The sequence below is a fragment of the Lycium ferocissimum genome, chromosome 10 (assembly GCF_029784015.1).
Source record: "Lycium ferocissimum isolate CSIRO_LF1 chromosome 10, AGI_CSIRO_Lferr_CH_V1, whole genome shotgun sequence".
Lineage (NCBI taxonomy): Eukaryota > Viridiplantae > Streptophyta > Magnoliopsida > Solanales > Solanaceae > Lycium > Lycium ferocissimum.
In genome coordinates this window covers 36,471,045-36,492,479 of record NC_081351.1, presented here as the reverse complement: position 1 = coordinate 36,492,479, position 21,435 = coordinate 36,471,045, and the positions used below count along the sequence as shown (strand labels likewise).

Below are 21,435 nucleotides of genomic sequence, written 5' to 3'. Positions count from 1 at the left end.
AATTTATCCTTCGTGTTTATTACTGACTATAGACGATACTAATTAACTTAATAGCACCGTTGCATTCACCTCACACTTAAATGAGAATACGGCGTATTTACACCATCACTTATTTGTTGTAGTATAACATCAAATTTTATTACGTTTAAATGTGTTTGAATCATGCAGTTAGTCTATCCATTCAAACTCAGCATGATTTGAATCCTACATTTAAATGATGTTTGCTGAAATGTAACCAACAAACTGCAACTCGAATCCGTACGGAAAAAAAATATTGGAATACAATTCTCTGACAAACTTTTGAAAAGGAAAAAAATTAAAGCTAAAGTGTTCTCTTTTGAAGTTCCCAGTTCACATCGCAGAGATTTAATTTTGATTTTGGTACATGTGATTATGTGAATGTAGAAGAAAACGTCAACCTCTCTATATTTTCTTGATTTAATATTAACTTGTCCTTCTGTTTTCGCCTTCATGAAACACATGTTACACGAACAAAGGAATGAACAAAACATATCTTTTTTAATAATGATATTTTTGGTAAATAAACTAATAACAAACCAGAAGTGTGCTAAAAGATTCCCATGACCAATGCTTGAACCAATTCATGGATAGTAACTTAACTTTACTGAGCCAAAATCATTATGTAGGATTGTAATGTAGGGATTATGTTTATTAAATGTCATATAAAAGATATATAATTCACAATTTAAAATATTTGTTCTGTTTTTAACAAAATAATATATTGTTTTTTATATTAAAGGTCATATTAGGTATTTTAATCCATATATTACTAATACATGTATTCTTATTTAATTTTTATACTGCATAAAATAATATACAGATTTCTCATAACTTTAAATAATATTATTAATGCTATTTTTTCAACATATTAAAAAACTACTATAAAATTTTATGTGGATATTATTTCTTCCTTCTTCGTAACCTAACCACACCTTAATTAAGAACGAAGTTGGAAACGAGTGTTGCTGGTTCACCAATTCCAAGGGGAAAATGTCAAAAATGCAAAAGGTGAAATATTGTCGAGAGCATTAGTCAAAAAGAGAGATTCCGGTAGGGTCTACTTTTTCTGATTTATCTGACCTGGTCATACGTAAACAGTAACACGGTAAACAATAAATAGAAAGTTGCTTCAGAAAGCGGAAATTGGGAATCAGAGAGGGGGAAAGAAGACTGTAGAGTACTTCTTAAAAATGGAATAATAAAGGTTATATTACTATAAGATTTTGCTCTTTCTTACGCACAATATATTACTACTATTTGTAAAGCAAGAAAGAAAATTATAAATTGGTCAAAAGACATTTCCTTTTGCTCTAATAGTAGTTAACCAAGCTTGAAGACAACATAATTAAAGAACTTTTATATAATCAGTTTAATTAAATCAGCCATAACAAGTTATTACTTTATTTTTTTCAAGTTATGATCGTATCCAGCTTGCGTTGAATACTTATTTTTGTGTTGTAAGTCAACTTAATTCAACGGTGTAAGAAATCTATCATCAACGGTGTATGTATATATGTACAGAATTTAAACTCAAAAAAGTTAACAAAGCATCTTCAAATTCCAATTAATCTACACAAGCAGATCATTAGCAGTCACATACTAAGCACGTCTAATTTAGTCTTGGCTTTTAGATTGAGATTAGACGGAAATAGTGAAAGTAAAGGCAAGTAACAGTGGAGAATTTGGCTGGTACGATGAGTCAGTATTTTGTCATCGCTATCTTGGGCAAGCTCTTAGAAAATATTATATTTCTCTTGATTTTAATCACAAAATAAAATGACATGTAAAAGTTGACGTTCCTTCATTTTCCTAATTCTTGCTCCAACTAATTGTTTAATATAGCTTAATTTATCAAGCTACTATTCATATCATATCACGTGAATTAGGCTTTTCGCAAATATCCATTGCTTATCATTATCTCTCTCCCCAATTTAAAAAGAAGTCTTTTAATTTACGTGAAAGTTGTATGAACATAACTTACATAGACAAGAATATGCGATAGATTAGACAAGTGTTGTTAATTAAGTCCAAGTTTCAACAACTTTTAAGAGTACGTGCAATTGTTATAGAAAAGCTTTACACACGATTAACCAAATACAAATGATTTGGGTTACAGATAACGGCTAATGAACTCTTGCACTCCGGTTACTAAAAAAACGCTGAGAATATTTTTTTATTGAAGTGAGTTGTATTCAATTAAATGTCAAATGAGTTAAAGAATGTTTAATCTACACTTACTAATGTCAGTGCCAAATCAGAAATTTCATTAGGTGCAAGGGAATTTATCTGAATTCATTCGCTGAAAAATTACACTGCACATGTAAAATTAATTTTTTATATATATTAGATCGATAGTGAATTATCATAACTTCTTTCTGTGTTTACACTATATATGTGTCTGTGTGAGTTACATAATATAATTTTCTATTCACACTGAATAATTTTATAAAAAAGAGTATTCAACTGATTACCTCTTCCGTCTATGTGATTGTGCCACCGATCAATATCTGAGCGAAGCTAGGATACAATGTAAATGTTCACGGGTACGCAATAATTTCTGCAAGGCCCTGTATATATAATAAGAAATATTTGACAGTAAACCTAATTATTAACTTTAGATTGTTGTACGAACTCATACACTTCAAATCTTGATTTCGCCGCTTACAAACACTACTCCCTCCTCCCCAATTAATGTGATACAGTTTGACTGGGCCAAGATTTTAAGAAATAAAGAAAGACTTATGAATCTTGTGGTTTAAAATAATCCAAAGATATTTGTGTGGTTATAGATCATCTCGTTAAGCGTCAAAAGTAAAGTTTAAAGTTAAATTATTATCAAATAAGAAAATATATCATTCTTTTTGGGACATACTAAAAAGAAAAGTGTACATAATTATTACTATAAATATATCTTTGTTTGCTTGATTTGAAAAGATTAAAACCTGTTTGGTCAATGTTGTAGCCAATGGTATTTAGATTCCGTCCAAAAGGTGAGGTGAAAGAGAGGGAAGTGAACAGTTTAAGTTAAGCTAAAGTCGTGAAGAGGGTGGGCCTTTTTCTTGAGTGACCACCGACCGCCGCTTTAGGGCTGTCTTTTTCCCACTGAGATTGGAAGCCATGAAAATGACTCTCTTTCTTGGCCATTGGGCCCCTTGATTTTTGGCCATTGGTGAAACTTTAAAGAGAAAGAAAGCAGTTGCTTCTTTCTAGGCCTTCTCCTTTTAGAAATTTCTCTTTTGGTTTTCCTACTGTTTTTCTTTTTCTCCTTCCATGGTCAAAAATACTCCTTGATTATGGAAAATATAAATAAGTTCTGCTCTGCATTTGAATTTGATCTCAAAATATGGAGTTAATTTCTTGGATGGCCACCAAGTTTAGAAAATTTTCTACAAAAGTCACATTTGTTTAATTTAGGGCGATAAGATTCGAACAGTATATTTTATTTTAATAAAATTATCTAATCACCTCAACATGCCCCATTTTTTAAATTTTAATAATGGACATATTTACTCATCAAACTTATTTAATCAAATTTATATTTTGTACCCAATTAAATATCACATGGTTAAAAAGCGGCAAAAGAATCAAACCATACTTTTTATTAAGCCACTTTTTCAAATCTAAATTCTTTTTAATCTTGATTCAAATATATTATCTTTTAATTTAAATTAAAGTTCAAGTAATTTAATTTTTCTATTCAAATTCAAGTTTTTTGAAATAGCATATTTTTTTTCACATTAAACAAAATATTCTTTCCACATTAAAATATAATTACACAGATAACACAAAAATTACATTCGTATTGGTTTAACTTTTAAAAAATCTAATTAAATCGTATATTTAAAAAATAAAGTTAGTGTAAATTTTTACTCTTTGTTTTTAGCTATCTATCGTATATATGTAGTGTGCAATTTTTGGCATTTTCATTTTCATACCATCGAGGTCTTTTTATTTCTCACGCAAAAGGTCATATTTGATCAGATATAAAATACGAATTTGATTAAATGAGTTTGATGAGTTAAATAAGTCAATTATTAAAAATATGAGGCTCTAATGACGTGACATGACAATTAGGAGGGAAGGAAGCTTTTGAGGTATTTAGTGTTTTTTGAGAAAAATAATGATACTTGAATGGCTTTATTGTCCTAAATGAAACAAAAGTAACTTTTGTAGAAAATTCTCTAAACTTGGGTGATTATTTAGGGAATTAACTCCAAAATATGTCTTTATACATCTTTAGCAGACTCACTTAGATTTACTCTTCAGCTATGAGAAATAAGAACAAAATTTGCTCCCTATTTGAGTTGGTCTTAAATGTGCCTTTGTCGATAGTGGACGGGTCAAGGTTTGCCCCTCTCAAAACTAAGGCATTTCCATCGTGTTATTTTTACCTATTTAAAACATCTTTTATTATTGAAATATAGTGCCACATTACAAGACAATAATCTTAATCCAAAATTTTCAAATAAAAAACTTCAACCAAATAGCTTACACTAACCCATTATATTCTTGTATTTTCCTATTAGAAAATCTTTACTCTTCAAAAATTAAACATAATACAGAATTTCCTTATTAAGGGATAAAGAAGAGCAAAAGGAAGTAGGATAATGAAAATTCACTCACACTTATTATGTGAGTGAAAGACTCCTACGATATTGTGAATGTAAATCTGGAGAGTAAGAGAGAACAATTAACATGTGACATTTAAAAAATCCAACTGATTTCTTAACCATTATTGTTCAGTTGAGTCTTCCTAACTCCACCTGTTAATTTGTGTGGAAAAAAACATCCACCTTTTCAAGGGCAAGAAGCTGTGTATAAGGTTTGTAGCTTTTCAATTTGACTGCATGTGTCATAAGTCTACTTCTTACCCACCACATGGGGTTTGATAGGCAGCCAACAGCCATGCACCAACCCCATTTTAAATATTATAGTAGTAATAAACAAAAATTGAGTTTAAGTTAAATACATTTTTAGCGTACGCGAGCGAGTTTTACATTATCAGGCCACCTTTATCAATCAGTGGTAACAGATAATTTATTTTATTTTTAAAATTACGAATCTCGTATTTTAAGGAGGTTTGTCTGTAGATATTTTTGGACCGACCCAATAGAGCTTGCATGTATATAACTTTGGTTGCTTCTTTTGTCTTCTTCGGGGTTGAGTTGAACTTTTATTCATTCATTCATGGAATAAACAAATAGAGAACGTACTCAGGGGCGGATTTATGTTGGTCCGAGGGGTGTCACGTGACACTGCTTCGTCGAAATTATTTGCTAAATATACATATATAAAGAATAAATGGAACGAAAGTAAATGGTAAAAACAAAATGTGACACTGCTTCAGTAGACACGTGTGCGTTGGTCTGTTGGTGAAGAGCTTTATTTTGAAAGCAAGGTCGCGGGTTCAAACCCGCCTGGCTTCATTTTTTTACCAAATTGGTCAAATAGCTTAAAAGCTAAAATCCTAAAAAAAACTCAAAAGTCATAACCTTAAAAATTCTTTTCTCAATTAGAATATAATTGATGACTGCCCACCTTTCAAATTGGAATATAAGTTCTTCTCGTTCTTTATCCCGATTTCCACATTAGGTTAGCACTTTCTTCATCATATATTTTATTAAGTGCTTGCAATTTTTTCATGACAATAATTTATTTTCTTTCTAATTTCTACAATGAAATTATTTAGTGTTCATTATATTAATATTTAAATTTACCTATTTTTTATTGTTTCTTGACAGTTTTTAATCCTTGTAAGAGTTATCGACATGAACTTTTTATTTTACGTCTTGCTAATATCGAGATGGTTAAAATTTCAATTTGAGAACAGAGTTCGATTTTATTTTCTGAAGGCATCCATAACACATATTTAATGCAATTATATATTGTAGTTCTTTGAACTAATCAATATTTTATCCTTAACTACTAATTGTGCAGATTACATCGCATTAGCCTAAATTTCAATGGAGCGATATTATCATAAAGTATCTTCCAAGCGTCCAAAGCCAAGTTCAACAACTCCAGATTCAATTGACTTGGGAGAAAAAATTAATGAGTCGGAACAACATCGACAAAATGAAGGAATTGATTTAAGTTCCTTACCAACTGATCCTGGGGAAAGATTAGCTATTCGAAAATATCATCCAAATGACCATGATGCAATAAGGAGATCGTATATTCATCAAGGTCCCTTCCAACCTCGAAAGCACTTGTTTCCTAAGAGATATGTGTATGGTAAGTGTAGGGCAAAGGGATATCTTAAAGCATGTTTAACATTTGAGGTTGTCTTCATGTTGCACTTCATGCTCACTATTTTAGCAATCACAAATGAGCTTAATGCAGCTTTTCAAAAGAAAGAGCAAGACATTGCAAATGCCATGCTACTTGTTGGAGTGGCAAAGGAGCGACTGCAAAAACTAAGAGAAGAAGGTTGGGATTCACTTATTGATGAGGTATCTAAATTTTGTATCAAGTATGATATTTCGATACCTAAATTTGATGAGTTTTATGTTATCCTTGGAAGATCACGTCGGAGAGTTCTTTGAGTATCTTGTTTTACATCACTACCAAGTTGCAATATTTTATAAAATTATTGATTGGCAACATCAAGAACTCAATAATCGCTTTGATGAGGAGACAACTGATTTGCTTCTTGGAATTGCTTGCTTGAACCCAGCTGACTCTTTTTCAAGCTTTAACATTGAAAAAATATTGAGATTAGCTGAGTTGTATCCTGATGATTTTGATGAACATGCTAGGATTGACCTTCGTTTTCGAAGAATTATATTGTTGATGTACGTGATCATGATAAAAGGTTTTAGATCTTAAGGGACTTTGTGATTTTTCCAAGAAACTAGTAGAGACAAAGAAGCATGGAACTTATCCTCTCGTGTTCCGACTAGTGAAATTTGCTTCACTTTTGCCAGTTCTTCTGCTTCTGATTGAAAGAACACTCTCTGCGATGAAGTTGATTAAAACTGACTTACGAAATCGAATGGATGATGAGCTTTTGAGTGGTTGTTTGGTGCCTTATATAGAAAAGAAGTATTTAGTGCTATTTCTAATGAGGATATTATGGATCCTTTAAAGATGAAATTCGTCGAGGAGAATTGTAATAATGTACTTGGAATGAGTTTTATTAATATGATTTGAGTTGTCTTTTTATAATATGATATCGTTATAGTGATTTATTGATTGTTGACTCTTTTACGTGGTGGTAACATGAAAAATGTTGCGTACTGTAATTTGAACGTACTAATTATTACGCCCCTTGAGTTTTTCTTTAAACTTAACCCCTAAATTCCATGATTTATCAAAATCTGATCACATCATTTGTCAATTTTTTCTACAATTGATGTGTAAATGAAAACTTGGCGTGGAGTGAAGTCATATTCTGGAAGATAGTGACTAAAGCAGAAGCACCACTGCTTATGATTCCAAGTAAAAGTCACCATCTAACACATGGGTGTGCCCAAATGACTACGTAGCCTGTGCAACCAAAAGTGACTACATGACATGATCATGCAAAACAAACTTTTCTATTTTATAGACACATTGGCCCAAGCCTACAGATTGATGTGTATATTGACATAACGTAACATTGTTTATATGATCTTATCCTTTCCCCCCTTTTATACAATTACAATGCACCATCAATGTGGACGAGCAGCTAGTTGGGAAAACCTAAACTATTGACCGTTAGATCGCTCAACTTATGAACAACTGGAACTTTACTGCTTTGGCGAGGCCAAAATAAAAGATTACCTTAACTATGAGGATTGTCTTTCGTCATCAGGGGCGGATGCAAAATTCATGCACAAGGATTTTTTTGAATTAAGTGCATCAGATGTGGAGTAGTAAATTTCTGTGTCGAAACTACAAATAGTAGGTTTGAACCCATAATTTTTAAAATACAATAGATTCAATGTTTTTTTCTTTCAACAAAGCCGCCTTGAGCTGGCGAGGGGTTTGGCTTAGACCCATATGTTGTAAAGGATTCAATGTTAAAAACTTTAATAATTGAATCCATAAAATTTAAATTCTGAATCCGGCTCCGTTGCTTGTAACAATTCTTTAGGTAGGCAACTGGTGAAAGTATTTATGATTCCTCTCTTCTTTACTTGTACTTTTTAATCTCTCTGAGTAAATGAGTAACATCTGTAGATTTTTATTGCAATTAAATGCCTATGACTAAAGGTTGTGAAAACACAAATAGCTTCTTGATGGTTCAATAATACTTAGACTACATGTTATTTAAAATGGAGGAAATTACTAACTTATAGCTAATTCCTGTGGTCACTAAGATACCAATAAAGATTTGGCGCTTGATCAACAGAATAAATATTGCAAGAATCCTCTGCTGTAAAAGCATTTTGCTCCTCCATTCTCCCAACAGCTTGCTGATTATGATTATAAGCCCTCATTGATGATGATGTGGAATTACCCGCCCTTGGATCCAATAACTGAGTGTATGTTGATGAAGACAATGACAAGTGATCCAAAGCATTATTATAAGATGACACCCTAGGCATTAATGGCTGATAATTGAGACTATTGTTGTAATTTTCTTCATTCATCACTCCACTTGAATCACTATCTGATGATCCATCTTTTGAATCCACAAAATCTGAATTAATATTCAACTTCTTGTTGCTGACTTCATAGTTAATTCTGGGGTTCAATTCAAGCATTTCTTGAGGCCTTTGATATGCAGCGGATAATGTTTCCTCTCCAAGCTTCTCTTTTAGTCCTTTTAGCTGCAATTTTGGAACAAAATTACGATAGTCAGAGAGAATACAGTTTTATTTACTTAAATCATATTTTATTAACATGCCCCTTCACCTGGAAATTCTTTTTAATAATGGGTAGTCGTGAGATTCGATTTCAGGCCTCTGCTCTGATATTATATTGAAATGTGTGACCATTTCATTTAAAAGCTTAAGCTGTCAGAGAGCATACACTTTTATTTACTTAATCATATCTCCTCAACTAGTATGACTTTACTACTATTAGATAAAGAAATGTGCAGGATTTTTAGTGGTTTACCTCAGTAATCAAGCCTTCTTTTTCTTGTTCAACTTTGGTATAATTGTGCTGAAGAGCTTCATAATTGACTTTGAGAATGTTATAATCTCTTTCTAATTGCTTAGTCTTCCAACGGGCGCGGCGATTTTGGAACCAAATTGCAATTTGTCTTGGTTGCAGGCCTAACTCTTGTGCAATTTTCACTTTTCTGTCGGGGTCAAGTTTGTTATCAACTTCAAATATTTTCTCCAGTGCTTGCACTTGATCAACTCTTAGTCTCCTTTTCTTCCCTGTTCCACATCCACTCTCTTCTATCCCATCTTCATCTTCTAATCCATCCAACATTGCCTGAAACTCATTGCTGTATGCCAAATTCTCTGTATCTTTTTCTGTAATGTAACACAAAGAAAGAAAGAAAGAAAAAATGATCAGTCCTGTTTGAAGTTCAGTGGACTCAGAGGCGGAACCAGAATTTTTAGTTTGCTTACTGGTTCTTGATAGATTAATTATAATTTTAATACAAAAACAACGTATCAACAAAGTTATTAAGTTCTGTAAAACCCGTAATTCTAGATGGCCACTCCACCCTCCTACCCTCAAACCACCGGCCCTAAACCAAGAAAAGAGAAAAAAAGAATTGAACTTAAATATACTGACAATGTAATAATTACCTTCTGTTGGATAAAGCAATTTGCCAGAAGAATCTGAGAAACTAAACCGCTTCATGATGATAAAATAGTTCTTTCTCCTTAATTCTTTGGTTTGTCAAAAGCAAAATTGGACTCTGGAAGGATTTAAACAATGCAAAAAGAAGCTAAGCCAATTGACAAGAATTAGAGAAATTGTTATTTGAATATTGAAATTCTTGGAGGAACTATTACTATCTTGTATAGTGCTGTTTAGAATAGCAAAATAATAAGCTAAAACAAGAGAAAGATGTGGATATGAATAAAAGAAAGAAAAGGGGTAACTCAACACCTACACAGAAAATACAAATAAAAGGCAACAAATTAAAGGGACTAGCTTTTCATCATTAACCAATCAATCCATTAAATAAAATAGGAAGAAGAAGCTAAGAAAGAGGAGACTCTGAGTGAGAGAAAGATAAAAGAGTTTATATGGTTTTTTTTTTCAAAGGTATGGACCAACAGTAATTTGATTGTGTATGCTGCCCAGCTATATATCTTCTTTTAATGATGTGAAATGACTTTTAATATTTTGACAATTACTATACTTTTTTCTACATTTTTTTTTAATATTCTTTCTTTTGATTTTTGTGTCTTTCGATTGGGAGTTTTGAATCCAATTGTCCAGTTGGCCCCAGAAAGTCCAACTGCATGCATAGTGCTTTCAAATCTTATTCCAGTGCAAGACAATCAACAAATTGTGTTTGCAACATACATAATTTTGCTATTTTAATATTTCAATTTGCATGAGATCTTTGGTGGATTTACGAAATTTTCTATTGATTTTAGAATTTCTGGGAAACAGAAGTTTCGGTTTCATGATTTGTAGTAGGTCCTTCCAGTAACAATCTTATACTACCAGTGAACTTCAGTTGGCCATAAGAGAACAGATAAACTTCATCAATTGGGCACAAGAATAGATAACTAGTAGTTTAATTTAATCATGACGTTATCATAGGCAATGCACAAAAATCCTGTGCTCTACAATTTTGTGACAGTGTCCACATCTAACCACCCATCATCCAATCTAGATAAGCATGTAGTATACTAACAGAATCACGAATTATACTAATATATACTGAGAGTTCATTATTTTTAAACTCTAAATATATTCTAACATATCGTAGTAAGTAATCTGTTTTATTATTCAGACTATACTAGTCACACTTATTAGAGACTCTTACTTACATTTATATATAATCTTTAGACACCTAATAATATGATTTTTTTTTTTTTTTTTTACAGTATCAGCATACAAAAGTTAAAGTCAAGAATTATGTACATAGTAGTGGACCCAATACACTGGCTCATGGCTGGTCAGCTGCCGGAAAATTATATATTATGTATATAGAGAGGCGAAATTAGGATTTAAGCTATGAGTTCATTCTTTAAGGTTCTTAGCATTGAATTTAAACCTTTATATTTTAAAAATATGGGTTTAGATCCTAATATTTGCTGTAATTTAATAGATTTTTGCATATAAATCTATGATCCGCCTCAAAAGTACTGAGTTTAGATGAACCCGCGATGTCGCAACGCTGCATCCACCTCTATGCCGTTATAGGTCAAATATTATTTTTTACATATATATAATAACACAATTCTTGATTTCGCCGCTGATTATATTCCTCCGGTTCACATATATAATGAAATCATATTACATACATATACATACATTATATGCACACACAGAGCCAGAGTGAAGGTGGGGGGTGGGTGGCAGAAAACAAGCAAGGGCCAGGCTGTAGGCATGGCAAAGGCAGAGAGAAAATCACTGGGTGGCTAGCTATGTATGTGAGAGCAGAATTAGCAACGTTGCCAACCTCTCTGCCAAAAAAAACTTCTGATACTGGCAACCAACTTTCTCACGTGGTGTGTTACCTCTCTCTTCTATACATTGTTTCCAACTTAGGAGACCTGCAATTCATCACATGCATGTCCTAATTTAATTTCCACTCTCTTCTGATTCGTTTTTTCTTTCTATTTATTATATTATCATCTTTTGGAATTTAGATTTCAGTGGGCCTCTTTTTGTTGTATACTACTAATTTATAGTACTCCAGTAAATTGTTGTTCGTCCCATTTTTGTCTACTTCGTTATATGTTGCGTCACCACCGATAACAAAAAATGACTAGGTTCTATGCCTAATTTTCTACAAGTACCATGTTGTAAATCCATTCATTTCCATCTATGTTTTTCCAATAGTGAGAAGGTTATTTATATTGTCAGTGTTAATTTCTTTTACACTATTCAGATGATCACCAAAAGATATCTAGTATAGCAGAACACGGTTTTTTAGCATTGAAACTTATATTTATGTGCAAAAAACAAGTATATATCAGCACTCACTCTCTTATCTCAGAACTCATACCGCAGTCTAAATTCTGAATCCGCCATAATTTTCTAAAGTAATTTAACATTTCAATACGCTAGCTTTATTTTTTTTTTTTGGGTGGGGGGAGTGATTTTGTTGAAAAATAGACTATTAAGAGCTTAATAGTTAGAAAAATTAAGCGTGCATTGAATAATACTTATTGAAAAAGATGGTACCAAGATTTTAGGGTATAGCCTAGCCAGATTTTGGCATGGTCGTAAAGAGCAGAAGCAAATGGGTCCAATAGAGACAGAGGCGGCACCTAACAATTGACCACTAGCTTGCTCAAAAGACACCTTTCCCTGCACCCCTCGCCCCCACTGGCCCCTACTCCCCCGCCTACCCACCCCGTCCAAATTGGAACTAGTGTTAGGACTTTCATTTAATTCAAATATCTACGCAATTAGACATGGTTGTACCTTGACTATTTTCTTCATCTTTCCATCCATGCCCGCTTAACCAGTGCCGGAGCTAGAAGATGTAAGGGTTTATCTGGATTCCGTTTATCGAAAATTACACTATATATATATATATATATAAGGTTAAATTATTTTTATGTATATATAGTAGGTGTTGGATCTCATTCCTTCATTTAGTACTTCTTTATATATATTCTGAATCCTCCGTAGTGACAATCCTGACTTCTACTCTGCGTTTAACCATAATATTTTACAAAAAAAAAAAAAATTCCATTCTGGACTACTTTTTTTCTCTCACTAGTTGCCACAGGAAGTTTATTATTCTCGGAGAAATTCTTATTAGTATTTAGTACTAACAAGTGTATCATATATTGAAGGGTTCAAGTTCATTGACGCTTTATGCACCTATGTTGGATGGATATTTAGCTGCCTTAATGTACCCATGTTGGACAAGATAATATGACAGTGTTTCATCCAAAATTCTTCAAGATATATTTTTTTTTTTGGGGTACAATGGAAAGAAAATTAAATAAGGATCTTAAACTCTTTCATAAGCAACACGAGTTATGGCCCCTAGGAGAAGAAACTCCTCTAATAATTAAATTTAGCTATAATTAACCTAGTACCGTATTACATTATTATTGATACATGCATTAGTCGACACATATATTATGTACTCATGCGTGGCACGTAACATATATATTTTGAGTATTAAATTTTATATATCGTCGTTGTAAATATTATACCATCAGGTCATCCAAGTATGCCTCCTTAAAAAGTGGAGTAGGATTTAAAGCCTTAAAATGAAATATGTTACATCCTATTATTGGTAAAGATGACCGGATGATTGTAAAAATTATTTACATATCAACAGTGCATGTTACTTATATATTCTCCAAACAATATGATCATAGGATAATGCACCTAATTAGTAGAAGTTTTCTACTTCTTCACGAAAATATAAGGGCACGGGGACGTCGGGGAGGGATTTTTACGCACTTTCCTATTTGTTCACAGATTGGTTTCAAAAATTTGAAATAATATTTGGACATTATTTATTATTTAAAATACGGAAAAGTAAAAGTACATGACTTTAGGAAATAGTTAAATGCCCGTTAGACTTTAGGGCGATTATCACTTCTAGATTATCTTATGGGGTCAATTATCTGCTTATATCTAACATTTACGCCACGTGGCATCATCCAAAGCCAAAATTATTTTTCCCTCAAATAATTTTTACCCACTAAAATAACCCAACCCGACCCGATTTTTTTTTCGTAAAGTGATACGGACCCAACCCATTACCCCTAAAAAATTTGGAAAAAAAAAAAAATCGGTAAAAAATTATTTTAGTGGGAAAAGCCGGCCCCGAAGGAGATGACTTTGAAGAAAGGATGTGGCGGGACATAAGGGTATAATTGACCCCATAAGTATAATATAGCGTATGAAGGGTATAATTATTTTAAATATAGCGAATGGTATAGATGAACTATTTCCCAAAGTTCAGGGGTAATTTTGGCCCCTTTTTAGTTTAAAATAAGTGTTTGTTTATCAAATGACTTATTATTTTAACTTCAAATTTAAAATATGGAAGTTGACAAACAAGTTTTCAGACTTTTTTTAAGTCACAAATTTCAATTGTATTTTCATGTCCAAACACAATGGAGTACCTTTTTTTTTTAATTTAACTTTAAATACTACTTTCTTAAAAAAAAAAAAAAAATCAATTCATATCTGAACGCCTACTTAAGTACTCGTAGAGCAGTTGGATAACCCAAACTATTTCCCCTCCAATTCCAAATGCTGGACGTTTAAGCAAAACTTAATTTATTCAAATTATTCGCTATTTAGAAAAATAATAAGTATATATAGTATATTGGAGTACTTTCTTTTCAATCTATCCCTTCATGCTACTCTAGCCAGTACAGTATTTTAAGTAAGAAATTTAAGGGAGAGACAAAGGGCGATTTAAATAAATGCTCTTGAATTAAGTTATAGAATGCCTTTCTTAAGAGGTATAAAAAATTATAAATAATATACTAGTATGAAGCAAATAGCAACAATTGTCAGGGGAAATGATTACGTCCGGCCATATCTGAGAGAAAATTGTAAAATTATAGTGAGACATGCCCCTTGCTGGGAATTTTATTGGCAGTGGGAGATAGAAGAATTTTTCCTACAATTTCTAAGGCCCCGTTTGTTCATAGATACCAAAAGAAAAAATTCACTTTTTTTGAAATTTTGGAGTTGGAGTTGTGTTTGGTCACAGTTTTTGAAATTGTAGTTTTTAGTGAAATGTAATTGTAAAAAAGTAAAAAAAGTGAATTTTTTTGAAAAATAAATTTTTTGAGTTCTTGGTATTCCGGAATATAACTTCAAGTTACATTCAGAATTCTCACGGCCAAATACTGATTGCGAAAAAAAGTGAAAAACTTTTCCGGAATAAAGTAAATAATTTTTATGGCTAAACGGGGGCTAAATCTATCCGTAATCATAATATAATTATTGTTACATTCTTACTATTGGTAGATTCTTTTTCTTCTCTTTTCTCGAACCTTACTATTGATAGATAGCCTCGTCAGTTATTGCTCCAAAAGTACCATTCATTTTAGAGCCTTCAACCGGCCCCCACAAAACGCGTAGAACCCCAAAAAAAAAAAAAAAAAAAAAATACTAGTTCGTTTGTTTTTATTAAAAACCGAAGAAAAATAATAACTTTTTATAAATATTTTAATATATATTTTCACCGAATTTTATTTCTACGATGAGTATTATCTAATAAGCTAATGATCTTTAGGCTACAAGTTAAACTCATTTCTCAAAAGACACTACTGAATCCAAGCATTTTAAATAACGAGACAAGAAAAATAACTTCAGAAATAGTGAGCTTAACATAAATCGACTCTTATTTCTCTATTTTGATTTAACTGATTCCAGAGACTTCTTAAAAATTGAATCCATGTAAAGTTTGCCACACATGAAGTGTGCAATGACAACGTATTGTCTACTCATGGAAATGCCTCTGATTTTTTTTTATTTTTTTTTTAAGAAAACTGAATTTTGATACATAAAATAACATTTTGTACTAAACATTATTACTTATTCAACATATTAGTAAATGTTAGTCAAAATTTTAAATTGGCATATTTAGTTTGGTTTCAATAATTCAATATTCGACTAAATTAATTTGATTTCGGTTTAATCAAAAATTGAACCGCCAACGTCCCTACCTTTTGATCTAGCATTATAACCATTCCTTTTTTCCAAAATTATTCAATTATATGTATGGAACAATCTATCTTATAGGACACGCAAATATTAACTACTCAAACATAGAAATGAAATTTGATTAACCAAGATGGATTTAGACAACACAACAATCATATATCATAGTCTTTGCCTAACTGAACTTTTAGCAAAGGAATAGTCAAAATTGAAGGCTTAAGTGGATGTATTAAAGGCTAATGAGAAGATGGATACAGTGCATCAACCATTTTTAGCAAAAAGATAGAATTTTCACCAAATGTTCCCCATATGTTAGCAGCATTAATTATCTTAAATGTGGAAGCAATTAATCTTCAATTATATATTGTGATCAGGCATGATAGCCACCATTGTTGACTTTACAATAGAAGCAGGTTCGGTGATATTTAACCAGACAAACACGAAGATATATGTGGTGGTCCTTCATTCATTTGAATGTCCAACTATTAACAAAAGAAAAAACAAAAGGAAAATTAATGAAAAATATTAGGGGTTCATGTTTTCATTTTAATTAATGACTTAATGAGGAAATATCTCATTTAATCAAATGGCAAAGATCATTCTCTGCCTAAACTCTTTTATCATGTTTCATTTGGTTCGTAGGTTTATGGAAATGAAAAAAATGATAAATGTATAATTAATGTTAGGGGTATCAAATGAGTGGGTAAAATTTATTTTGGGCAGATTAAAATAGGTTAAATTAATTAATAGGTGAATTATTAACCTGCCCAAAATTTATCTGCTTGGCTGAGATCAGTTGCGCCAAAATGAGTTAGATAATGGGTCATAGCCCAATCCGCGCAACTCACGATGTTTTAATTTCTTTATTTTTTATATTTTGTTTAAGTATTCAATTAAAAGAATCTTCTTTATTATGATTATATTTAAAAAAATATCAAACTAAAATATGTCTTCTTAAAGAAAATATTTTGAGATGGGTTGAATTAGATGGGTTAAAACGGACTAAGTTAATAAATGGACGGGTTACTTGAACAAGTTAGGCAGGTCATGTTTTATAAGCTATTTTATCACCCATATTTACTACTAGTACTACGGGAATATGCTAGATGAATGTGACACCTATGACAAAGGATGACCTGATAAGTAGGGTCAAATAGAAGGACTGACAAACTTTTGGGGGGTTGAATGCTGGCAAGTTTCAGAAGAAGAGCGCATATGACATTTTAAGAGAGAAAAGTGAAGTATTACATAAGACAATAAGACATAATACAAGTTTATATGATAGATATGGTTTTGGGCTCAATATGACTTAGAGGCTGTTTGGATGAAAAAGCGAACATAAGCAATTTCGAACTTATAAACTAACTTTAGATAAACTAATCCAAACGGCCAATTATTTTTTGGGTTTATTTTAGCACAAAATGGCTTATAATTTGGCGACCCAAACACTAAAAAAAATAATCTAAAAACGACTTATATAAGTGTTTTCGAGAACTTATAAGCCAATCCAAACGGTCTCTTAGCCCAAAAACCAAATCACAAATCAGCGAGATTGTTGAACCAATATGGAGAATACGTATGATAGGCTTGGAGTGACTTTTTTTTTTAGGAAAAATTACTTGGTGTGGCTTCTTTTAAGAAGTAATTATTGATAATAACTACCTTTTGCAACAATTACATTTCGTAGCTACATGATACATCAAGCGGCCGTGGCTGGAGTGGTTATTGTGTGTGGGCTCTGCCCCTGCCCACGCAGGTTCGAAACCAGCCAACCACATTATCTTTCACAGCTTCTTTTCCTTTGTATGGGTGTCTTTTAGGTGTATTTAAGTGTATTTCATCATATGTATCTCATATGTATCTGGCTCATATACATGTCTTGTATCTCATATATACATGTCTTGTATCTCATATGTATTTGTCTTCTTGTCATGTATCTGAATGTATTTTTGCTTCTTGTCTTATATCTGAATGTATTTGGCTTCATATGTATTTTGAATGTACACAGTGTATTTTGAAATTTTCTTGAAATACATTCAAATACAATGAATACATTCAACTTCGCGGCAGCTCGAATAACATTCAAATACAGTCAAACACATGTGACATCAGATAAGGTTGGATACAACTAAACAGTATATTCAAATACACTCAATTAAATACAGTCAAATACAACAAAAATGTCTAATGGTAGCTACGAATTGTAAATATGAAAAAAGGTAGTTATGAATGGTTTTTTTTTTTTTTTTTTTTTTTTTTGCTGAAACAAAGGAATGCATTAATTTAAAAAACTGAAATAGTCATTACAGAGAAGGTGTAGATCGAAAAAATACTGCTCCTAAATTGTCTTGTGTAAGTAAAGGCATAATAAAAAATGGTGGAGAAGTCCAAAAGGATGATTGCACTAGGCTTTGCCTCCCAATGCCTGTCTTACATGCATGTTTGGCTAACCCATCTGCGGCTGCATTGGCTTCACGTCGTACATGTTGTATTTTCGGTATCCTAATTGCTTGCAGGAGGAACCTACATTCATGAATAAGTATTTTGTGAGCAGATAAATCATTGGTTTTAATAATGGTAGCTAATACCTGGCAGTCAGTTTCCACAATGAGTGGAAATAGATTCTTGGTATAGGCTAATTCCAATCCCTTTAAAAGGGCTTGGATTTCCGCATGCAGAGCTGAGTCGCATCTGATATGCGTTGAGAATCCCTCTTGCCATCTTTTATGTGAATCTCTGATGAGTCCCCCCGCTCCACCACTCATGGTGATGTGGTCATAGGATCCATCAGTGTTGAGCTTGTAGATAATCGAAGGAGGATGTTCCCATTTAACGGCTGGGGTTGTATGTATAGAGCTACCTAGGTGAGGTTCATGACTAGGACCTAGGTAGAGGAATTCAGTACCCAAGTAACAGATCTTTTCCAGGCTAAGAGAGAGGGATGTGTGATTGAAAGGGTTATGGTTTGTTTTTTTCCAGATGCTCCAAACCATGATAGGAGTGAGGATGCTAAGGGGTAGAGACAAATTTGGATTGAGTGAGGAGGTGTTGTGGCTGAAGCATTTTCGCTAGAGCCAAGATCCTATATCCTCGGAGTGGTGGGGAGGGTTAATACCTACTCTACTCCAAATATGACCAAGAATGCGACAGCTATACAGGATATGCGTAATGGTTTCAGAGGTATGACAATGTTGACAAAGTTTAGAGGTGATGATGTTTTTGCGAGCCAGGAGAGCAGCAGTGGGTAATCTATCTAGGAGGAGAAACCAAAGGAAATATTTGATCTTGTTAATGCATTTAGCCTTCGATAACGTGTATGATCGAATTTTTAGATGGGAGTATGAGGTGTGTAAAGAGCTTGGTGTATTTTGTACGCATCTCTGGTGTGGAAATGGCCATCATTAGATGGTGTCCATAAGGGAGAGTCGATGTGTTCAGTAGTGAAGGAGAGGTAAGTATTTAAGATGTCAGTAACTATGTTAGTGGGTAAGTCAAAGTCTAGTCTTGTGGGGTCCCATCCATTATGGCCAAGATTACAGTTGAGTTTGAGGTTATTCATATCAATAGTGATAGGCCCATGGATAAGTTCCCTTAGGGTTTTGTTAGAGGAGAACCATCGATCATTCCAAAGGTTAATGTGTTATCCTGAACCAACTTCCCAAGCAATGCCTTTATTAAGAATGGAGATAGCCTTAGTAGCGTTTTTCCAAATGTAGGACTCAGCACCTTTATAAGTGAAGATGCTAATTTGTCTAAGGGTCTTATACTTATGGTGAAAGATGTTAGGCCAGAGAGCCGTAGTACATGTGAGAAGTCTCCAGTTCAGGATACAAAGGAGGGACATATTCCGACTAGTGGCATTACTAAGTCCTAACCCTCCATCTGTTTTTGGTTTGGTGAGTTGTTCCCAGTTCACTAAGTGAATTTTTCTTTTCTCTGATGTCGAACCCCAAACAAAATCTCGTTGAACTCGATTTATATGATTCCTGGTCATGGTTCATAGTAGGTTCAGCTGAATACAGTGAGTAGGGATAGTATTAAGAACGGATTTTGCTAGGGTCCATATACCTGCCACGGAGAGGAGTTTGGCTTTCCACTCTTTGAACATGTTGTTCATGTTATCCAAAATGAACTGGTAGTCTCTAGCTTTAGGAGCCATATTGGTAATGGGAAATCCGAGGTATTTCCCTAAGGAGGTAGTCTGTTTTATGTTGAGCAATTGGGTGATAAGTGTAGAGTCTGCTTGGTGTACATTTTTGGAGAATAAAATCCTAAACTTCGCAAGGTTAACTTGTTGGCCAGAGTGAGAGGCTAGGGATGCGAAAGTATTGATAATGGCATTAGTGCTTTAAAGGGAGGCTTCTGCAAAAAGGATGATCATCAGTAAAGAAAAGGTGAGAAAGCAGGGGGCCTTGTCTGGAGATTTTAATAGGTTTCCAATTGAGAAGGTCAGTTTCATGATCAATTTTCCTAGTCAGGTCCTGCATACATATGATGAATAAGTAGAGGGATAGGGAGTCACCTTGCCTAATTCCTCTACTGGGTTGGAAGAAGTCAGTAGGTTGGCCATTGAATAGGATGGAAGTGGTAGAGATAGAGATGCAGTTCATTATTAGAGAGATGATTTCCGAAGGGAAATGAAGTTCTATCAAAGAGGTTCTAATAAAGGACCATTCTAATCTATTGAAAGCTTTTTCTAGGTTTATTTTGATCATTATCTTACCTTTGAGAATCCTAGAGTTCTTTCTAAATGAGTGGACAGTCTCTTGAACTATTATTCCATTATCAACAGCTTGTCTGCCAGAGATGAAGCTGCACCGGGTAGGGCTGATGATTTTGTCTAAGAAGGGGCGTATTCTATTGATGAGAATTTTAGTGATGGTTTTATAGATGGTGTTGCAGAGGCTAATGGGTCTAAAGTTAGTGATTGAGTATACTGTGTTTGGTAATTTTAGGAATCAAGGAGACATAAGTAGTATTAATATGATTGGGTATACTGTGTTTGGTAAAAGCATCAAAACAAGTGGTGGAGATTGTTGTTTTGCTTTCCGCTTAGAACTGTTGGAAGAATAATGGGTGAAGGCCATCTGGTCCTGGTCCTGGCGATTTAAGAGGCTTAAATGAGAAAATGGCTTTTTTAATTTCTTTAAGTGTAAGGGTCCTGGTTAAGTTTATTTGGTCATTTGGAGTAAGAGTTTTGGTTGTAATTTGGAGGCAGTAGTTTTTTCTAGGGTAGAGTACTAGGCCTGTGGTGTAGGTTTTTGAAAAATGATCGAGAATAGTATGCCTAATAGTAGTGTGGTCATTCGACCATGTGCCATTTGAGTCATTAAGACCCAATATTCTATTCTTGCGATGCCTTTGAATGGTAGAGAGATGGAAAAATTTAGTATTAGCATCCCCATCATTCAATCACTGGACTCTTGATTTTAATTTTCAAAACTCTTCCTCATTTTTGAGAATTTCATTATACTTGAGAATGAGTTCAGATTCTAGCTGTTTAAGGAAAGGCGTAATCGTATTGGGGTTCATTTTTTGGATTCCACCAAGCCTAGCAAGAAGGATTTTTTTTGTTTGAAAATGTTTCCAAAGCTAGACTTGTTCCAATTTATTACGTTCAGAGTAAAGTTAGTAACCGCCTCTAAATAATTAGCAGTATTGTACCAATGGTAGTTTACTATCGGT

At 33.1% G+C, this 21,435-nt stretch overlaps 1 protein-coding gene across 1 annotated transcript; it reads right to left on the bottom strand.

Moving 5' to 3' along the window:
* Window positions 1–8,164: 8,164 nt before the first annotated feature.
* On the bottom strand, window positions 8,165–10,197 carry LOC132033682 (homeobox-leucine zipper protein ATHB-6-like). The gene is made up of 3 exons (XM_059423726.1): window positions 9,717–10,197; window positions 9,067–9,434; window positions 8,165–8,777 (listed from the first exon to the last, which is right to left on the bottom strand). Exons 1-3 carry the CDS (start codon window positions 9,769–9,771, stop codon window positions 8,304–8,306), a joined length of 897 nt encoding a protein of 298 aa, XP_059279709.1. The 5' UTR covers window positions 9,772–10,197; the 3' UTR covers window positions 8,165–8,303.
* Window positions 10,198–21,435: the final 11,238 nt, after the last annotated feature.

Excerpts from the sequence above, each read along its gene's own strand:
- LOC132033682 (XM_059423726.1), bottom strand. The coding sequence starts at position 9,771 with ATGAAGCGGTTTAGTTTCTCAGATTCTTCTGGCAAATTGCTTTATCCA. Across the intron at positions 9,435-9,716 it reads ATTGCTTTATCCAACAGAAG|AAAAAGATACAGAGAATTTG; the intron begins GTAATTATTACA and ends GTTACATTACAG. Across the intron at positions 8,778-9,066 it reads AAGAAGGCTTGATTACTGAG|CTAAAAGGACTAAAAGAGAA; the intron begins GTAAACCACTAA and ends CCAAAATTGCAG.